This window comes from Sceloporus occidentalis, unplaced genomic scaffold (assembly GCF_023333645.1).
Source record: "Sceloporus occidentalis isolate IW3139 unplaced genomic scaffold, rSceOcc1.0.p SCAF_6, whole genome shotgun sequence".
NCBI classification, from domain to species: Eukaryota; Metazoa; Chordata; class Lepidosauria; order Squamata; family Phrynosomatidae; genus Sceloporus; species Sceloporus occidentalis.
The window spans coordinates 90515190-90535185 of NW_028316986.1; the positions used below are offsets into that span (position 1 = coordinate 90515190).

The 19996-nt window shown below is 38.3% G+C and overlaps 1 protein-coding gene across 1 annotated transcript in view; it reads right to left on the reverse strand.

Moving 5' to 3' along the window:
- Nucleotides 1-613: 613 nt before the first annotated feature.
- MYB (MYB proto-oncogene, transcription factor) overlaps nt 614-19996 on the reverse strand; it is a 37856-nt gene continuing 18473 nt past the window's right edge. The window contains exons 7-16 of the mRNA XM_089530327.1: nt 18909-18989; nt 18062-18166; nt 15851-16108; nt 14597-14953; nt 12913-13055; nt 11111-11231; nt 10484-10609; nt 9541-9651; nt 8527-8634; nt 614-1144 (exon numbers count right to left, since the gene is read on the reverse strand). Coding sequence (XP_089386453.1) covers nt 1028-1144; nt 8527-8634; nt 9541-9651; nt 10484-10609; nt 11111-11231; nt 12913-13055; nt 14597-14953; nt 15851-16108; nt 18062-18166; nt 18909-18989 — 1527 coding nt within the window. The 3' untranslated portion in view covers nt 614-1027. The remainder of the gene's footprint in view (nt 1145-8526; nt 8635-9540; nt 9652-10483; nt 10610-11110; nt 11232-12912; nt 13056-14596; nt 14954-15850; nt 16109-18061; nt 18167-18908; nt 18990-19996) is intronic.

Sequence of the window (19996 nt, forward strand, 5' to 3'; positions counted from 1 at the left end):
GTTTGAAGTTTGCATTCTGTGTTGTTGCAAACCACTTAGAATACATACAGATAGGCACATAAAATCTCCCAAGAAGTGTTTCAAAGTATTGCTTGTAAAAAGGGTGGGGCAGGGTAAAACAGTATTTTTTGTTTCAAAAATAAGAAATGCTAGTGCATAGTCAAGGTATCTAGCCCCCGGGTTTTACTTTTTAATAAAATCCATGGCTCTTAAGTAGCTCATCTACATGCTGTAAATTTGTAGCAGCAACAAAATCCCCAAACAAAATGGAACAAAACCCACAGTATCCATTTGGCATTTACAAAATTAAATTACTGAATAAAAATATAATTTGTTCTCATAAAACTATGTTTCATACAGTAATAATTTTTAAAGCAAGCTAACTGAAACAACAACAAAACACACATAAAACAGTCTAGAGCTCTAACAAATGGAACAGTACTTCAAATAGTATAGCTGTGTCAGCATTCAGTCATGGTATGCTCTCAGCTGATACCTTAACATTAGCATTTATGGTAATGCTTTTCTCGCAGTATTTTATACCAAGACATTTGTTCAATGCTTTAGAATAAGCTGCTGATCTGAGTGCCAGCTCTTAGAAAAAAAAAAAAAAGGGGGGGGGCTTGAAAAGCATCGAAACTTGTGTAGCAACTCCTCACTGAATTAATACTGTTTCATTTGATCTCCCAAAAAGTCTTTTTTTAATCACTTAAAAATCACAATGTGTTTTTTTAAAAAGAATTTCATTCATATTATTAATAATTAATTGCATAAATCTCAGAAACTAATATTTAGGTAAGCATCAGCAATAAACAGAATTATTTCTTTTTTTAAAGTTGGGTGAAATCCAACATGAATATTCTATACATATATGCTTTTGTGACGATATGCACTTTGTGCTGCTCCCAAATGTTGTACCACAACAACAACAATAAAATAGGCTTTTTTCCCACTGTTGAGGAATGGTAAATCCAAATTAACTGGAAGTGTTTTGAAAAGAAAACATAATGCTTGCTGGAAGACCCGATTACATGACCAGAGTTCGAGCTGAGAAGGCATTCATGTATTTGCGTGCTGGATCAGAGAAGGACAGTTGATCCTCAGTCTTCCCACAGGTTGCTGAATCCCATGTGTTGCTAAAATGCTAAAAATAAAGAATGAAGGAAAAATTAGAAAGACCTTTTTCTTTCTTCACAACGTTCTTCTTCTTCCAGCATGATTTTGCTACTTCAGAAGAGAGGAATCAAGGGACTTACTGATAAGATTAACTGGACTTTCTGCAGATGTACTGCTTTTTGCTACTCAAACCCAAACTAAGGCAAAACACTTACAGACAACTAGAATAAGGAGGAGGAGCATATGACCTTCTCACATTTTTCTGGACTACATTTCCTATCATCCCCCAACACTGGCTTTCCAACCTGGGTCTAATGGGAGTTTCACTCTAACAACTACGTGTTCTCCAATACTGGCCTCCAACTGGTGTCTGTATTCATCACTTATCTTTCAATCTCTGGGTTCCTCATCTGTGAAATATGAATACTAACTGATTGCTTCACAAAGAACATGGAAAAAATTTTTTTTAACATTGAGTGTATGGTTTGCTAAGGTACAGTAGGTAATATATTTGCACCTGGATCTAATTAACCACAGTAGATTTCAAAGGTCCTACTTTAGAGAAAAGACCCAGCATGTTGTCATGGTTTGAATGCTGAACTACAATTCTGGGAAACCAAAATTTGATTCTCCCCTCAGTCATGAAAACCATTGGGTGACCCTGGGCAAGTGGTACTCTCTCAATCTAAGATAGGGATAGGAAGAATATTTATTACTACGCTAATTCCCAGGTTGAAGAACTGGTTTCCTATTCTTCTTCATCAGGAAAAATAATAGATGAGGTAGAACTTGCACAACTTTCTCACAATATTCCAAGGTCCTAACCTAAAGTATTGTGGAGAAATAAATCTGTGTAGAAAAGCACACAGAGTTGTTGTACAAAACTTTCCTGAGCAGGAAACAGGTTTCTTGTGCATACCCCATACAATAGTTTTTCTACAGAGAATATCATTACCTGCTGCTTCATTATTTTAACTTATTATTGCACTTTCTAAAACTAACATGAATTATTCTCTGAGACCTTGGGTTAAAGTGGCTGAACAAATATAAACAACAAATATCAAGAATATGCCAAAGTAGGCCATTAATAATAGGAGTCAAGAACTATTTTAAAAGAGATGCAACTAACAACAATGCTATTGAAACTGGAGCTGGACTTGTACGCTAAATCGTAGAGCATGGGAATATTACTTTTCTGACATTTTGTAATCCAAATGAGTAAGATTTCCAAGCTCTGTCTTAGCAAAGGAAGGGTCTGCTTTTGCCTCCAGTAACAAATATTATTAGTTCAGTTATTTTTCAGTATTTTTGAAGTATACTCGCACATAGCCAGAGGTATATCTTCCAAAGTGAAATACAGTGAAAAAGCAAGCTGCCAAAAGATATATATTATTTCTTAACTATAATTTGAGATCATTTTGTTTTTGTGGTTTTTACAAAAGTTGAAAGCTCTTTGCTGCACAAAGATAAACATATCTTTACCTAAAGCTGCACACAGGACATTTGTTTGTTTCCTAGACATGCAAAATATCTCTTGGTGCCTGAAGACATCAGCAGGTTAAAAATTTCAGCACTCTGTGGAATTTATCAATACAGGTAATTATTTTTCCCTCTGGCTCTTTTTAAAAAATAAATACACAACTTCATGATCAAAAACTGATAATGTTGTCAAAGCAATTCACTTTGTTATGGGCCTGATCCCAAATCCTAAGTGTGGTTAGGTCAGACCACAATACCTAGGGTGTCAATTTAAAAGTGGGTGGAAAGAGGGAGAAGGCAAGATGTTTAGATAGGAGGCAATGGTATGGGGTGAAGGCCTACACTAAATCCTTTGTCTCTGTGAAAAGCTTACAATAGGACAATGCAAAACAGGAAATGTATCCTCCCCCAGACCTAACTCTCCCATTAAATTTCACCAACATGGCCAACAGGTACTTCCTCAGCAATAACCTCTATTGAGTGATATTCAGCTCTCAAGAGACATTTTGAAGCATTTGTGACTGCTATCTATATTTCTGGACCCAATTTCTTCTCACAAATGTGTCTGAACACACATCAACTGAATGACAGTGGCTATGCTGGCAGGGAGATTCTGGGAGGTGTTGTCAAAAAATAAAAATGTTAAAAACAACAACACCTTACCCAAGCTCTATTCTGCTAGCTGCCGTTGGGTCTAGTAGTTTGGTAAGAAAGGAAAGGCAAAATCATTTACATGAAAAAGCAAACAAAATATACTGAAGAAAACAGAAAGTTATAAGAGATTCTCGCCTTCTTCTTTTCAAGATAAGATACCATATAACAGCAGCCTGCCTCCATTATCTAAAATATGCAGAAATGGGTAGGGATCAAAATTCATTGCAACCACACTGTGACTTGATAGCAACCAGAGACAGTCACACCCTACTTCTATATCAACATTCTGGGATTCTCTTCTTGTATAAACAAAGGCTGTTGATTTATAACAGCAGTTGTGAAAGGCACCTCTAGACCTATGTTGGCCTGATTTGGAAAATGCTCTCCACTATGCATGATGCAGAGATGAGATCGTGATCCCCCTCCCCTTTCAAAGTAGTTTTTCTTTCTCTAACATTCATAGACGTTTATACATACAGCTCAGGAAAGTCACTATTTGGACTCCAACTCCCAGAATCCTTCAGGCAGTATATCTTATGCCTGTGTTGGTTGGAAGACTCTGGAAAATCTATTCCAAAAATAACTTTCTCAAGCTCTGCATAATAGTTCATTAGTAAATTCAACTCACAAAAGCCCAAACCATGGGCAAAATCCTGTTGGGCAGTTACGAATATGTAACCTACAATTAATCATCATAACTGTTACGTATTCAGAACTGCAAAAGATGGGGCATAATAAACCCAACTTAATGGTAAGCAGACACTGGGATCAACAGGGGTCCATCCCCCTGTTGATTGAGAAGTGGTAGCCTGATAGTCCTGTCCCCCCTCACATGAGTGATCACCATGAAGAAGATATATGGTAGGGGCTCTTTTGCCTGTTGCACTAGAGATCCCTCATGGGAAGGAGTGAATACAGATTCTGTGGTACATACCCTGACACAAGAATTTTTAATCCAGTGTTGTGGCATTTGTTTGTGCCAATGAGTCAGAAAAAGGTGTGGCATAAATCTTAGAACATATATAAGTAATCATGCATGTTGAAGAAGCCATGGTATAAAAGAGGAAAGCCACAACGAAGAAACCCCCCCCCCCAAGTTATTTCTTTCACACCAGCAATGTGACAAAAGCAGTGTGGCACCTGTGCTGCCAATGGTCAGGTTAAAAGGAAGCTCTGGCTCTTGCACACAAATGCAAACTCAACAGATGTTTTGGAAGAAAAGACAAAGCATCAAGCACAAAATCAAACTTTGCTAAAGTCTGAAGCAGCTCTCATAACCACTGCACAGAAGCTTCAGATCTTTAGGTCAGGACTGGGGAATGAATGCTTCTCCAGATGTTGTTGGACTGCAACTCCTAGCAGCCTTAGCCAGCACAGACAGCAATGAAGGATAATGGGAGATGCAGTCCAAAAATATCTGGGGAGAGTAATGCTGCCTTAGTCACTCTTCAGAGGTGACAGCCTCTTTCTACGTGTGCTACATTCTCTTCCAAGTAATGCTATGGGATTTAGTTTTCACAAGCATCCGTGAACAGTCCACAAAGGCATCCCAATGTCATTTTGATCCTTCTCATACAAGCCCCTTGAGACTACCACTCAGAAGCAGTGGCCTCATCTGACCCAGTGTACATATCACAAGCTACCATTGCTCCACAGACAAAACTGTCATTGACATGCAAGAAAAGAAGCTATTGTATACAGAAACGAAGGTATAGTACAAGGAACCAAAGAGAAGTTGGTTGTGACTCCCATCCCATTGGTTCCAATGGAATGTATTAAAACCTTTGAGGCTCATGTATATGGCTTTATCTGTTTCAACTTGTTTGATAGTAAAAATTAATATACAGTCTAAAACATATACAACTATTTAAATTTGCTTTATTGTACACTGCCCTGAAAACAGAATATACTGTAAATAATTTTAAATAAATAAGGTCATTACTTCCTTTTGGTTAGATTGTCTCCCACTAATCTTAATGGAAATATTTCTAAAGCCACAGATTTTATTGTTTCACATCAGGTTTACTTTAGATATTCCAAAGTTAAAATTATGGGTAAGAAAAGCAACTTCTATAGGTTTATATTAATTTCATATATACTTATCAAACTATGCTATATTTTCAGCTGTGTCACCCTTAGTTCATTTTGTTACATCAATAATCCTACCAGCACATCCTTCTGCTGGCCACACAATTATCTCACTTATCCTGTAACGTGCCTTCTACTGCCTCAGGCAAGAGTGAACAGTAAACAAACTGTCAAAGCTTTAACTGGGATATCCAGTTAAAGCACTTTAAATAAAAGTGAACCCTCTAGGGAAAATAGAGCAGTAAAGGCAAAGCAAAGGTGCTTTCCTCCGCCCCCTCCCTGTAAAGGTTGATTCGAACATGAAGCTTGCCTGCAAGGCAATATTCAATAAAACAAGTGTGTGAATATGCAATGTATGTTTCAAATCCCAAATCTGTATACACAAATTATCATTTATTCTGGCAGTGTGAATTCAGAATGATTGCTTCCATGTACACTCAAATATAGGAATCACTTTTTAATTAGATCTGGATTTTATCTCACGTCAGCATAAGCACTTAGTTTACACAAGCGACTGAAAATATTGCATTGAACAGATACAAATTAGCAAAACACTACCAAGATGGTTTTACAATGAAAACAAGCTACTGAAAACAAAATGGCTCCTGCCTGTCACAGGCTCTGTTCAGTTAACAGTGTTTAAGATTTCTAAGATTTACATGGAGAAAACTTGGCTTCTAGATCTTCTGGCACAGAATTTGTATAGAAGTTTTAAGCAAAAAGTGGGGATTCAGATGCTGCTGAACTGGAATTCCCAGCATGTCTCATTCACCACTAACTATGTTGGCTAAGGTTGCCCGGAGTTGCACTCCAACAATTCTGGAAGACTGCATGATCCCTGTTCCTGCTTTAAACAAAGCAGATTCCAAGCTATCTGCCCCATTTCAAAATGATCATTCAAAATGACATCTGCAGCCAGGATTCTGATCAACTAAAAACTAGGAAATACCATCTACTCTGTACACAGATGTTGGACCAGACAACAAAACAGGATTCATCCCAAGTTTTATTTGCTCCTCCAGAGAAAGAAATATAGTGGGCCCGCCATTATCCACAGATTAGTGTGTTTGCTAATGATTCTATTTTTCAAGGGCAGCACAAGCTCACAGATGTGTGCATGTCACCAACCACTGAATAATATGGGACTTGAGTGTCCACATTTTTTCACATTCATAGGAGGGGGAGAAACAACCCCTGGGGGATGGGAAGGGTTTGTTGCACTATGGGAAACTTGACTTACACAGTCACTGCCCTCAAGAGTAACAACAGCCTTAGAAAAAGTAAAGCTGGAATAATGCAATGGGTGGCCTAATAAAGAAGCACAGTGACCACAATCTAGAAACTGCAATTCATGCATCAACATGCAGCACAATCACAAAATTGATGTGTTTGGAACAGTTTGGAAAGGGAAGAAAATCCAGCTTGTGCAAGCACTTCCCTTTGAGAAACAATGCTGTTCTCATCACCATTTTGCATTAAGGAAGACACAAGATGGCATGTGCTTCAGAATCATGCCCTATTCCCACTTTCTTGCTCTTGCTCAGCAGCTGAATGGCCTGATGGTCAGCGTTCATTAGGTTCTATGACTGCAGCCTTTTGCTGACTCTGCCCATCCACAGATCAAAACATTTATACGCAAGTTCACAACCCCATGTTTTCCAGCTTCCCAAATTGTTGAAATGGAAATACACTCATTTATTAGCTTTAGCTTAACAAATAAAAATCTAGTGAAGAATAATAAAATAAAATTTTAGTGAAGGTAATAAAACAATTCTAATTCATTTACTCAGGGAATAATTGGTCCTAATGTGCTTATTTGCCTAAGTAGCAGTAATAAAATAGTCTATATATTTTGTTGGCTCAGCTCTACACAAGTAATTTAAAAATAAATTCTTGTGCACTTGGCCATATGGGCAATTGTTGTCCAATTTATCTCTGCAGCTACAAAAGCTTGTGGTAAACTACCATTCTGTATGCCTTCCAAATCACACATTTAAAATGTCATCTAACTCGCATTATTCTTTTCTTGGCATGTGAAACTGTCTTTCATTGTCTCATACAATACAAATACAAGAACACGGGAAATAAACTGATCTTCTTAAAATGATAACCTTTAGATCTCAGCACATCTCTGAACAGTGCTTCCTGAAGAGCAGCAGTGGTAAAAGGCCTTCTGTCTTGCTTGTGGGCTTCCTGTAGGCATTTCATTGGCCACTGTGGGAAACAGGAATAGCCAGGCATGTGGTCTGTCCCACCAAGTACTCTCTTATATCTACATGAATAAACATTTTAATGAACCTGTGTAGTTATATCAACTAAGTAGGTGTGCAGACCGGCCATTAAAGTCAGCCTGGGGGTGGAGTTGGGTTGTGGCATCCACACGACGCACACCCTGACTCCGCCTCCAGGCCGGCATGACGCCACGTGCCATACCACATGGCGGGTGTCATCATGGCACTCCTCTGACACTGCAACTAAATGATGCAGCACCAAAAAGCTGCGGCACCGGTAGCTATGGTGCCCTTTCTGCGGCCCCTTTGTGTGCCACGGGAAGGCAAGGTCAGGACTGCGGCATGCTGTTGCTGCGGCCCTGATCTGGTGCTAAAAGGGGCAGTCTGTACAGCCCCTGAGACTGTACACTGTACCGCAGTGTTGATATTGGCAGTGACTCTTGGGATCCTTCCTAATTCTATAATTTTTATACAGAAATGCTATGGGTTGGACCTCCAACTTTATACATGCTACCACTAAGCTAAGGTCCTATCCTAGGTTTTGTTGCTTTTGCATTCTGCAGCTCAAGAGCTTTCCACTAACCTCCCTTGTGGACTGGGATGAAATCAACGTCTATGACAAAGCCAAGGCAGAGTACATGTTTCAATGCTATAAAAGCAAGAATGATAATGGGAAGGGGGAAATATCAACATCTTCATCTTCTCTTTTGTTTACATTCTGACATGATTCCAAATGTCTCTCTCTTTTTTTTTTTTCAAGATTGCAGAATAATGCCACCTCTGAACTTTTATACCCAAATGTTAGCAGGTTAGATTTTTTATTTTTATTGTGGCTTTTTTCTTCTAGAAGATTTTAGTCAATACCACACCTAATAATGAAGCTGGACTGTATTCAGTCATTAGTCAAGTACAACTTCTCCTTTTCTTTCTTGTATAAAAAAGTGAAGCTGACTCTTACCTGAAGTGGGCTACCTGATGATCTATTTCTATGTAATGTGAATAATTTATGTGTGTTGTCCTCTTCTTCTGAAGCAGCCATCTTCAAACCAGAACTGGTAAGTAGATTCTGAAGAAGAATGTAATTAATGATTAAATAAATAACACTGTTACTTCAAGATTTTAAAAGTACTGTCATTCACAACATCATCCTAACAGAAGTAGCTGGAAAGAACTGCCAGACAAGATTTTCTTCTGTGTAAATTGGATTTGTAATTCAGTTCACAAAAGGGCTCCTGGAAGTCCCACAAAGAACTACAGTTAAATGGGGGGAAATGATCCAGCTAAGAGCTGCTGCACATACAGGTTGAGAAAATGTGTAAAAAAAGTTGGGAACATGCCAAAAATGTTTCTTAAAAAATATGTGGCACTGATCTTCAAGTTAAAGGGACTAGAATGGGAAGATGCATAGCAAAAAAGGTCTTCCCTTATTCTTTAGGTAACAGTACTAACATAGTATGAATCATACAAGCCAGTAAAACTGAAAGAACACTGGGCTAATTCTGATACCAGCATGAAATAAAAGTTAAATAGCAGTAAAATTGGTTTAGGTACTTAACTAAATTGACTTGTTGATCAGGATATATTATGTTCTAATCCCATTTATATTAAAAACTAGATTATGCAATTTACAGAGGATGCTGGGCAAGGAAAGTAAACATTTCACTCCCTAATAATTCTGTTTACTTCAGCAAACACTTCAGTAATCCAATTAAAAGCAGAGCTGTGCCTCAGCTTTTTATGCATCTTATGAACCATGCAGCAGCACTGTGATTTTATAAATAAAATCAAAAGAATAGGTTGACTGAATGGGCACAATTTCATGTATTTTCCGCAGGCTGCTTAATCTGCATATAAGACTGATGTACTAACATGGCCCAATGTATCAGGTGTGGTCTGTGGACAATGGCTTGGTCATGTTTACTTCAGAGTAGGGAAGAATACAAAAATCAAGATACATGTCATAAGTACATACCGGCACATCTTCTCCTGGAGACGTATATGTGAAGAGCTGTGTGTTCAACCCTTCACTTTCCCAACTATTTGAGCAAAAAAAGTTTCCGGCTTTACCTGTTGGAGACTCCACCTGAAAGCAGAAAGGGAATCCATGTTTTAAATAGAACATTTTCCATACCTGCAAAGAAGTAAGCCTTCCAGCTGAGCTTGGTCAACAACACAAAACCATGGATTGGTTCTTGAATAGTCCATCCCAATAAACTATAATACTGATATACTGCATTCAGAATTCAATGGTTCATTTTATTTTTAAAAATCTATAAATATTCAATTCCTAGTAGATGGAAGATAGATATTTATGATGGACATGAATGAGAAATGATCATATAACTATTTAAATTTCTAGATTTTTGAAGTTTTAATTTCAAGTTTCTATTTCAAGGTAATTTAAAGATTGCATCCTTTTAAAAAATAACTGCTGCTTCATACAGTTGGAAATAGTGTTATCATATCTCTGATAAGCACCTCCATTGGATGTCATTTACAGTGGACCCTTGTTACACGATGGGGTTTGGTTCCAAGATCCCCCGTGTATAACAAAATCCATGTATGCTCAAGTCCCATTAAATATAATGGCATAGCAAAATGGTGTCCCTTATAAAAAATGGAAAATCAAGGTTTGATATTTGAAATTTATACTTTTTTTAACATTTTCAAACTGTGAATGCTTGAATCTGTGTATAAAAAATCAGTGTATAAGAAGGGCCAACTGTATTACTGATTGCTCCCAAAATTCTAAGATTTAGGATCACTTTGAATAATATAATACACTGAGAAATGAAATGCAGCCAGTTCTTTTCTGAACCAATTTGGTAAGTTGGTTTTCTTTCACAGTAAGTGACAAGTTAGAGACTTCTTGCCAATCTGTGCTGGATTCAACATGCCAATATGATTCTACTTGCCTCCTGTTTGATTTTCTTTACCAAAGGAGATCCATTTTCACGTAAACCAGAGGCAATGCCACATTCATCAGTCTCTTGTTTGATAACATCCTGCAGGTCATCTACAAGATGAGTAGGTGTTTGAGGCTAATAGAAAGAGATAATGATGCATTAAAGTGACCCTTACAGCATCTTCCTTTCCTTTCTCCTTTTCTCTCCTTTCCCTTTAAAACTTTTTATCATGTGATCTCAAGGTGATGTACAATATAAACAATTTAAAATCTTTCCAGAGTTAAATTACAAATAGTTTAAGTAAGATAAACATATATTAAACAGACCAACAATTAGAACACCTTTAAAGGCTACAGCAATTTTATACCCTGTACACATACGTTTTGAAGTAAATTAGACCTCAAAGGCTTTCATTTTTAAAAATGTCTCGACATGACACCAGAAAAAATGTTGGTGTCTTTTGGTTCTCTGCACTCCATAACTGGGAAGCCACAACTGAGAAAGAACTTGTCCATGTCATCCCACTTCACATTGTCCTCACTGATGGGACATGGAGGAAGGCCCCTCTTGCAGACGTGTTTTCAGACAGCACACCCTTGTAGGAACTCCATTTGTATTGCTGTTCTTTTTACTTACCAGCATTTTTAAAGGGCCATATTTGAATTCTTGAGCTGCAAGTGCATTTTTAAATGGAGTAGGTGTTCTTGGAGAGCTTTCCAATATTGATCTTTTGATAGCTGGAGTTCTGAAGCTGAGCCTGTAATATGGACAAAAGAAAAGCATAGCAATTACAGAAGACAGTTTGATTTCATTGTTGTGATTCTAATTTAGAATACTACAATAGTTGGAACAATGAGCTGTGTGCTAAAAAGCCCCAGTCCCAATGTCCCTATGGGAATGATCAAAATGGCACCTCTGTTTGCAGGTAAGGGGGAAAACAATGCAATAAACACAGCTTGGCTGGAAAACAGTTACCAGATCTGTTTTGCTTTTTGGAGAACAATTAGGCCACAACTTTATTATTTACAATTGCATATGGCATAGCCTAAGATGAGGCCTGGGATCCCAGCATGGAACAATCTACTTGCTGCCTGATGAACATGCAGCTCCCTGCCTGCTTGTTGACAGACAACTCAAGTGCCCAGTGTGGAATCCATCCAGGCTCATGCCCCTTAGTGGCTTCCTTACTACTTGAATGTGGTAACCCACCCAGGTGGGATTAATCCTGTTAGCCCATAAAGCCAAGGCCCCTTAAAGGAACCCCCTCCCCAAATGGAAAGACTATCAGGGCTGGAGGCTCCATCTCTCCTGAAATTGGATCCACACCCATGCCACCCTCTAAAGCTGTGATAAAACAAAAGTACACGTATGGATAATGCAAAGCCCACAATAGCTAAAAGGAGGGAGGGAAGAAAGAAAGGCATATTCAAGGTGAATACTGGACGAGTTTTAGGGACCATAATAAATGCTCCCTCAACAGACCTGAATGCATTTTCAACAATGGCTAGGGAAGAACCCCTTCAAACAGACCATCTGCCTGGTTGGTTGACTTTTAGCATGCGGACTCTGGGGAAGCCTAGCAAGTGCCAGAGAACAAAGATGGCTCCTCCACTTACTGCATCAGCCTTGCAAGCCACAAATGAGGTCTGCAGGTGAGTCTTGACCCTTTTACATTACAAATATATTGTACAGATTACTGAAATAATGTCTGCGAATTTACAAAAGATGCTGTAAAAATGCTAAGGCTATATAAATACTAAATCCAGTTGGTAGCCCCAACGAGAATCACTGGAAACATGGTAAATTACACTTATAAATTTAGTGGTCTACTTTAGCTGGGACCAGTTGGATTTAGGCCTAACTATTATTAGTATTACTATACAAACTAATCTGGAATAGTATTATTTAAAACAAGTTGTGCCATGTCTGTTTATGCAGAGTGAATCTGAATTACAATGAAGTTTTGCATAATTGTGTAGAAATGGTTCTACTATAAGTAATAAGTCCTATGTCCAATGTAAGGGTGAAGAGCTTGTGGCCGTCCAGGTGTTGGACTTCAATTCCCACCAGCCTGGTCAATAATGAGGAATGATGGGAATGGCTTGCTAACATCAGGAGTTTCCTCACCCCACTCTAAACAGATACCCTGAGCCTATGCCTCCTTCATAGCTTCAGACACGATGAAATCACTCCAATGCATCTTCTCTCTCATTCATATCAATGGAAAAGGAGCTCTCACTCAGTAGAGAAGCTCATGTGTCAAGCTGCCCAACAATAAAGTAGAGGAATTCTACAAGCACCACAAAAACAAACAAGCTGTGGATCAAAGAGAAAATAAATCTACATGCCTTTGTACAACCACTATTAGTTTTAATAATAATATGGCAAAACTATGATTTGAAAAACAGACCAAAACAGAATAGAACAGGAGGACCTACACACTGTTTTCCTTCTGTGTCTTAAATGCTTGATCTCTGTGGAAAGGTGTTGTAACAGTGACTTTATGTGTACAGAGGGGAGTAGATGTTATAGGAGGATTGTCCAGGTCCAGACTTTCTTGGCTGGATGAGGTGTTCAAAAACTGCAAAGACAATAAAATAAAAATTAAATAAGATTAAACAAATATTTGTTTTTAAGAGAATCCAGAAAAGCAAACCCAGAGAAATGAAGGAAGTAATCTCAAGATAATTGAACAGAAATGCTTCTACTGACTCACATTGCTTTAGCACTATTAATGTTGCATTGTGCAACAAGAGTGCTGCATTTGGTTGCAATACTCCCAAATCAAAGTTCTCATTTTTTCTGTTCAGGGTTATCCAAACACATTTCTAAGATTTTGTTCCAAAATGATTCATGTAAACAAAATAATCCTTCATCCCAGTGAATTTCAATGGGATATTTGCCTATGCAAGGCAAGTCTTTTATGAAAGAATCTTGAAATCTGCCCAGTAAAGAGCATGGAATTCTGCAGCATGAAAGCATATATTTACACTATTAAAAATAAGAAAATTCAAAGTCTTATTCTATCTGTTGAAATAAGTAATTTTATTTTCACAGAATAGGAAGTAATTGATGGGCAGAGTACTTTTTAACTGAGGCAAACATTCCATTTACTGAGAAAGTGCTGCTATTGCAGACTATGGTGGGATACAGACCGCCCAAAAAGGGCAGTCTCCCGCCACCCTGGTTTGCTCCGCAAGGGAGCCGCAGTGGACAAACCGCGCGGCTCCATCGTGGAACAAAAAGAACTTGCAAAAAACGGGTTCTTCTTGTGGTGTCTTTGTGGTGCCGCAAGGCGCCAATGGCGCACTTGCGGCATCACAAAGGCGCTGGGATGTGCAGACGCTAAGCGTCCATTGCGTAAAAATGGCAGTGCCTGTGTGTACAGGGTGCCGCCATTTTGACACTCCCATCACGTGCTAGGGGTGAGGCCAATATGGACGGTGCATCCTCGGCTAACTCCTAGCACATGACGGGGGCGGCGCAAAGGCCCATGTAAATCGGGCCAATAACTACTAGAAATTCACTGGTAGTAAAAAATCTAAGGTTCTACAACTTTATAGGAACAGTTAACAAGCTGCTTAAACCAACACACTCTACTCAATCCCATTGACTTCAGTGAGATGGAGACAGTTTAAATATGTTCACGTAACTGGTTTGTAGATCACATTCCACAGCTCCTCCCATACCATCCAAATGGTTTCACACTGCACTATTAACTTAGTGGTATAATTTGGTATAATTGGTAGATTTTGTAGAATAATTTGGATACTATTTATTGTCTGTTTAGTATGAATTGTGGGGGAGTCAGGGAACCATACTGTGAAAAAGAAATGTTAAATCTCAAAAGCCAAATGAATGAAAAATAAAAGAATTGCACACAAACTACTAATCCCTTCAAAATCACCAAAAATTAGACACACAAGGAAAAGCTAATTATCAGTTAAGATTGTTGGCAGTCTAAACTCAACAGTGAAGAATAAGAAGCACAAGAGGATTCAAGACAGGAGTGTAATCAATGAGTGCAACAGTAATTAGTCATTTGTTCCAAAGATTAGTTTCTTTATGTTAACACCTTGCTGTCTTTGAAAATTAGTAATCTGTACAGAAATCTTTCTCTACCTGTGAGGGAGAGAATGGCAGGCTTTTGTCAGGGGAACGCCTGGGAGCTGAGCTGCTGACATCAGCATGTGGGATGGACTTATTATGGTCACTGGCTAAGTGGCTGGGATGCGCTCTCTTTGTACGCAGAATGATCAACGGAGCTGTGCCGTATTTTGAGCCACTCAAGGCTTTTGATAAGGCAAGGGAATCCTGACTCAACATGGCTTTGCTCATGTTTGAAAGAGGGTGTCCATCAGGCCTACAGACATTGGCCTCTGTTTGCTGAAGTGTTTTGCCTGAGGGAGCTTGGCTAGGCGAGGTGTCTGCTTCTTCAGAGCATTCAAAACTGCCGAGATCACCCCATGATGAAGGATCCTGGAAACAATGGGGGAAGCCAGGAATCTATCAGACAGAGCAACAGACTCCTCATGAAAAAAGAAGAAAAAATCTATAGCACTAGAACAATAACTTTAATAAGGGGGAATAAGAAAAATAATTGTTCCCCATCCAATCCAGATTTGAACCAACACTGACAATTCCCAATATATAAAAATTAAATGCAAAGCATCCTAACAGTGGGTTCTTATAAACAACAAAGTGCTTTCCTTACCAATACCTCAAGCATTGATAGGAAAGATCCTATGATACAAAAAATATCCCGTGTCTTATAACAACAGAATTTTTAAATAAAAAAGTATTCAGGATGTTGGTGTAATGTATCTCTTTCCATAAATGTTTTGTTTCTATCTCTAATGTTCCCCATGGCAACTTGAATCTACACAGTCTTACAGTACGTTAGAGTATCTTCAAAAATCCTGTGAAGATTCTTGATGTTTTTGGGAAAAGAATGTGTTCCTGCTATGTATGTTCCACAAAACAAAAAGCAGAAATCCAGGAAAGCTTATGTGTATGGTCAGTTGGAATAAAATTAAAAATCATTCCATGTTATTTACTGAAACCTTTAATTTGATTTTGCCATTGAAATGAATGTTTTTAACTGGGATTAAATGTATAAGCATATTTAATATGCAACATACGATTTATTTCCAAATCAGCATGCCCAGGACTGGGCTTTAAACCTTCTTAGGAGTTATTTAGTTTGTGGCTGAAAGGGCAAAAACAGAAGGCATGTGGCAACAATGAAAGCTCTTGTTTCTACTTCTACTGGATACCAGATCGTCCACAAAATGACAGTAAATAAAAAAACATATTAAGAGCATACACTTCTAGTTCTCTAGTATCCAAGTCCCAGAAGATAGCTATTCTACTTACAGAATCTATTAGCTGAAGTGTTTCCGCAAATTCTAAGAGATTCTTCACATTATCTAGGAAGTTACTTTGGTGGACAATCATGCACCTTGCAGGAGATGCACTTTCTTCTGGCAAGCAACCATGATCCACTGGCGGAGATGGAGTGCAGTGGTGATGTTCTCCCAAAGAGGAAATGTGTGCACTATTACCACTAGTTCTGGTACTGTCTGCAATTGTGGTGCTGTGCCATCCTTGGTAATCTGATGTGTGATTCTCTGTCTAAAAGGGAGGGGGGAAGCCAGGGGGAGGGAAGGAGAGGAGGAAGAAAGAAAGAGAGGCAGAAGGAACTTAGCAATGAAATTGCACAAGGTGTCAGATGGCTGTTGAAGGAAAAGATAAAAAGTAGTTGCATCATCTAAGCACTCAATGCCTATGAAACAGTTGTCAAGATGTTTCCTTTCATCAGTGCAGCAAGAGTTTTTTTTTTAAGAATAGTAAATTTATTGCTCTCATATAGGCATTACCTCATCTTGTGCAACAACCCTGCATACTAGGCAAATAGCTATAGTATAAGCAATATACTTGTAGGCTATACTCATAGGCTGGTCCTCCAAAATCTACAAAATGCCTCAGTTTATTTTCTGTTATTTTTGTGAGAAATACGAAAACAGCAGTATTTTCCCTACTGTGAATGACGTATACCTACAGCCCTTAAACATTTTAAATGGTGAAACACAAATCATTTGAACACTTTTTGAACAAGGTTTTTGTGTGGATCTGGCTTGAGAGCAGAGTTAGTTTTTTGTTTTCCACATCCTCTTGTCTACCTCCTATTCCTACCTAGAACTACAGCTTACACCAATGCAGTGAAAAGGCTGTACAATCAATGTGGTTAGGAAAGCAGAAGAACAAATTAACAGAAGTCTCTTTCCAGTGTGACCATGCAAGAGAAAAAGTTGCAAAATGTAAAATAGAAATTAGAAGTGGCCAAACCAACATGTCATGCACACAGGTTTTCTATGATTAGATAAAAAATGAATTAATTATTAATAGAAATTAATTTTATATAGAAGACTCTGCAGGCTATCACCTGTATTTTCTGCAGTTACCATATTAAGTTGAGTATTTTTTACAATTACACACTAAAATACATACATAGAGTTACAGAATTAATAGCAGTTCTAGTTTCATACATGCAGTTGTGGAGTTTAATTTTCCCCACAGAGAAGGAGAATCAAACATGCAAAATAAATAAATAAAAATCTTGACATTACTTGAGCTGGGATTCCCAAACCACTTGGAGAACAAACATAAGTCTCCCAAGCCAACTAAACAGGACTTTGCCAGGTTCAACTTGCCCTACATGTGCCACAAACAGCATTGGCAGCAGGAACTTGGAGCATTCCCCAAAGGAGCAAACAGGCCTTGTGTGTGGGGAAGACAAGCATAAACACCTTGCTCATCTCTCCCATGCACTGCTACGCAATGGTTTAGAACACAAAAGACAAAACCACTCTAAGACTTTTAGTGGGTAGGTGGGCACAGAGATGAGACTGTATATAGACTCTTTAGCGCAGTCTCTCATTCTTGGGAATTAACATGACACATTTGCTTAAAATGTTTGCAAGTAGTGATCTGGAGTGTCTTCAGTGGCTTGGGGACCACAGACCAAGGGTGCCGCATAGTTAAAGATACAGAATATAGCAAAAGGGTGGGTGGGTGGAGGGAATATTAGGAAGAGGCACTACATTTTCATTATGTAAACCACTGTAACTCCTCAGTAACATAGATTTCCATGGCACAGTATAATACCAGGTGGGGGCTGATTGTTACTATCATGAAAAGATAAAACCATGGACGGCTGTTTCTATCATTTATCTGGTGCGTTTATATGTCCCCACTCATAACATTCCTGAGTAGGTCCACTGTGAGGGTGTGACTGGCCCATAATCAACCAGTGTGTTTCATGACTCAGTGGGAACTTGAATCTGAATCTACTCATTCCCTGTCCAAGACTTTAAAGACTATACCACACTAGGCTTCTATAATTTGGAAGTGTGGCATGAGGCAAGACACAAATGTATACAAGCCAATGTGTGGACTATGACATACTGTCCAGTTCAAATGCAAACATAGAGCCTTGATTAGTAGAGAAAGTAAAAAAAGAAAAGAAAGAGAAGCACTGGGGTAAAGCTGCTATCCCTCCATCCAAGCACAGGGTGACATTCTTACTGGTAATGCCTGCTGCCCTTTCAGTTCATTCTCAGTCGACATTAGTAGCAACTCTAATTCCTTTATTCGCTTTTCTTTCTCAGGATCTTCATCATTATAGTGTCTCTGCAATTAAGAGTTAAGGGAAAAGAAAAGATAAAGGCCTAGTTGGATGCTGCAGTCACAATAATAATGATGGTTTCCCATCTTGCAGAACTGCAGCCAAATTAGCCCATGAGGCTCCTCCACTGTACAAAGAGTGACTTTTATGTTGAATTTTTGCACAGACATTGTAGTGGAAAACATGATACCTAGAATAGTGTTCTGCTTATCATTGCTGTAAATGCAATTGGTACCTTTTAAATTATATATGAAGAAACATCCTGATCCCACTTTGCTTTTGTCAGTGCAGACAAAAAACAGGTTCTCTGCTAACTATGATAAACAAATCAGAATCCAGTCTCAGGAATGTATGTTCATTCCTTCATCTGGAACTAATTTAATACATTTTCACCAGCAATTACTGTGATTAAAAAATGGTGTCTGTTTGAGATCAGAAATCTCTTTCAACAAAGCATTCAGATTTTGAACTAGGGAAATTGCTTAGTCCTAATTCCTTCAAATAATGGCAACACACTTTTTAAAATCACTTGTGGAGCTATTTGTTTCAGCTGTGGAAAGGAAGTGGGAATTCTCAAGGTTGGAATCCAACCTGCTACAGCTCTGCCTCTGAGTGGATCTGCAATTTTTAACTATGTTGAAGAATTTTGCCTTTGATTTTATTTTGGGGTGAGGTAAGGAATTTGCCTCTGACTTGCATTTGTCATGAAAAAGGAACTAAACTTCTGAAATCTTTAAAATTATCTACCTGAATGGCTGCTGCAGCTGGCTGGGGAACATTAACAATATTTACATGAAGTGCTACTGGATAGGGGATCTGAGGAGAGACCTAGATCAAAAACAAAAGAAAACAGAGTCAAATTATTTACGATCTTTGCATACTTCCCAACATGGCTTGCTTAACACATAATGCAAACTAAATGTTTTCTTTATCAGATATTTTAATTCATTTAAATAAATGAACAAAATTAGCAGTTATCTCATTTCAAATGTATAACTTCAGTAACTCCTTAAGATAGGAGTCTGCAAACCACATAAGCTTCTATTTACCACCATCACTATCTAGAGCAAAAAAGGCATATGGTGTTCTAGCAGCTTGTGATGGGTTGAAGTCTAAACATCTTAGACTAAAGGATATGACATGTCTATGATACAATTCTGAATTCTTCAAGCAAGTAAGAAGACCTGCTTATAGGCTTTGCATCCTGCATGTATCTGCTTGGTCTCTGTAGAAACAGGATGCTGGACTAGATGATCCCTTTGATCTGATCCAGAGGGCATTTGACAATACATCTTTCCTCACTGTAATTAACTGATGTGTAAATAATACAATCCATCAGGTCCACTGTATTTAGGATTTAATAGGAGAGAACATAAGAAAGGTATGGTAAGGTCATACATAAAGTGTACCTTATACATCTGCTTTACAACTCATATACGAAGTATGAAGAAATGCAACTTGTTATGTGATCCTACATGAAACAGTATATATCTCATAGATTTCCTTGCATGTATATGTGCCCATCAGTTCTGCAATCAAGAAGCACCATATGCTCTGTAAAACCATAAGGCTTCTATGCTTAAACTGCACCCAAATGGCCTAATCCCTGAGTTTATGTGACTAAAGTACTGGCAAAATGCTGAATGATTTCCTTTCATATGAGCAAGTTTTGCCATATTCAAAAATGATTACAGGACTCTATCAATGGGTGAATGAATCTGCTCAGGCCAGCTAGCTGTATATTTGCTCTGGTGAACCTATTTTAGGGACAGGGTTAAGAAACTTGGACACTTTCTTTAAAGTTTGGACTAAAAGCTGAAGTAGATCTACTGCCT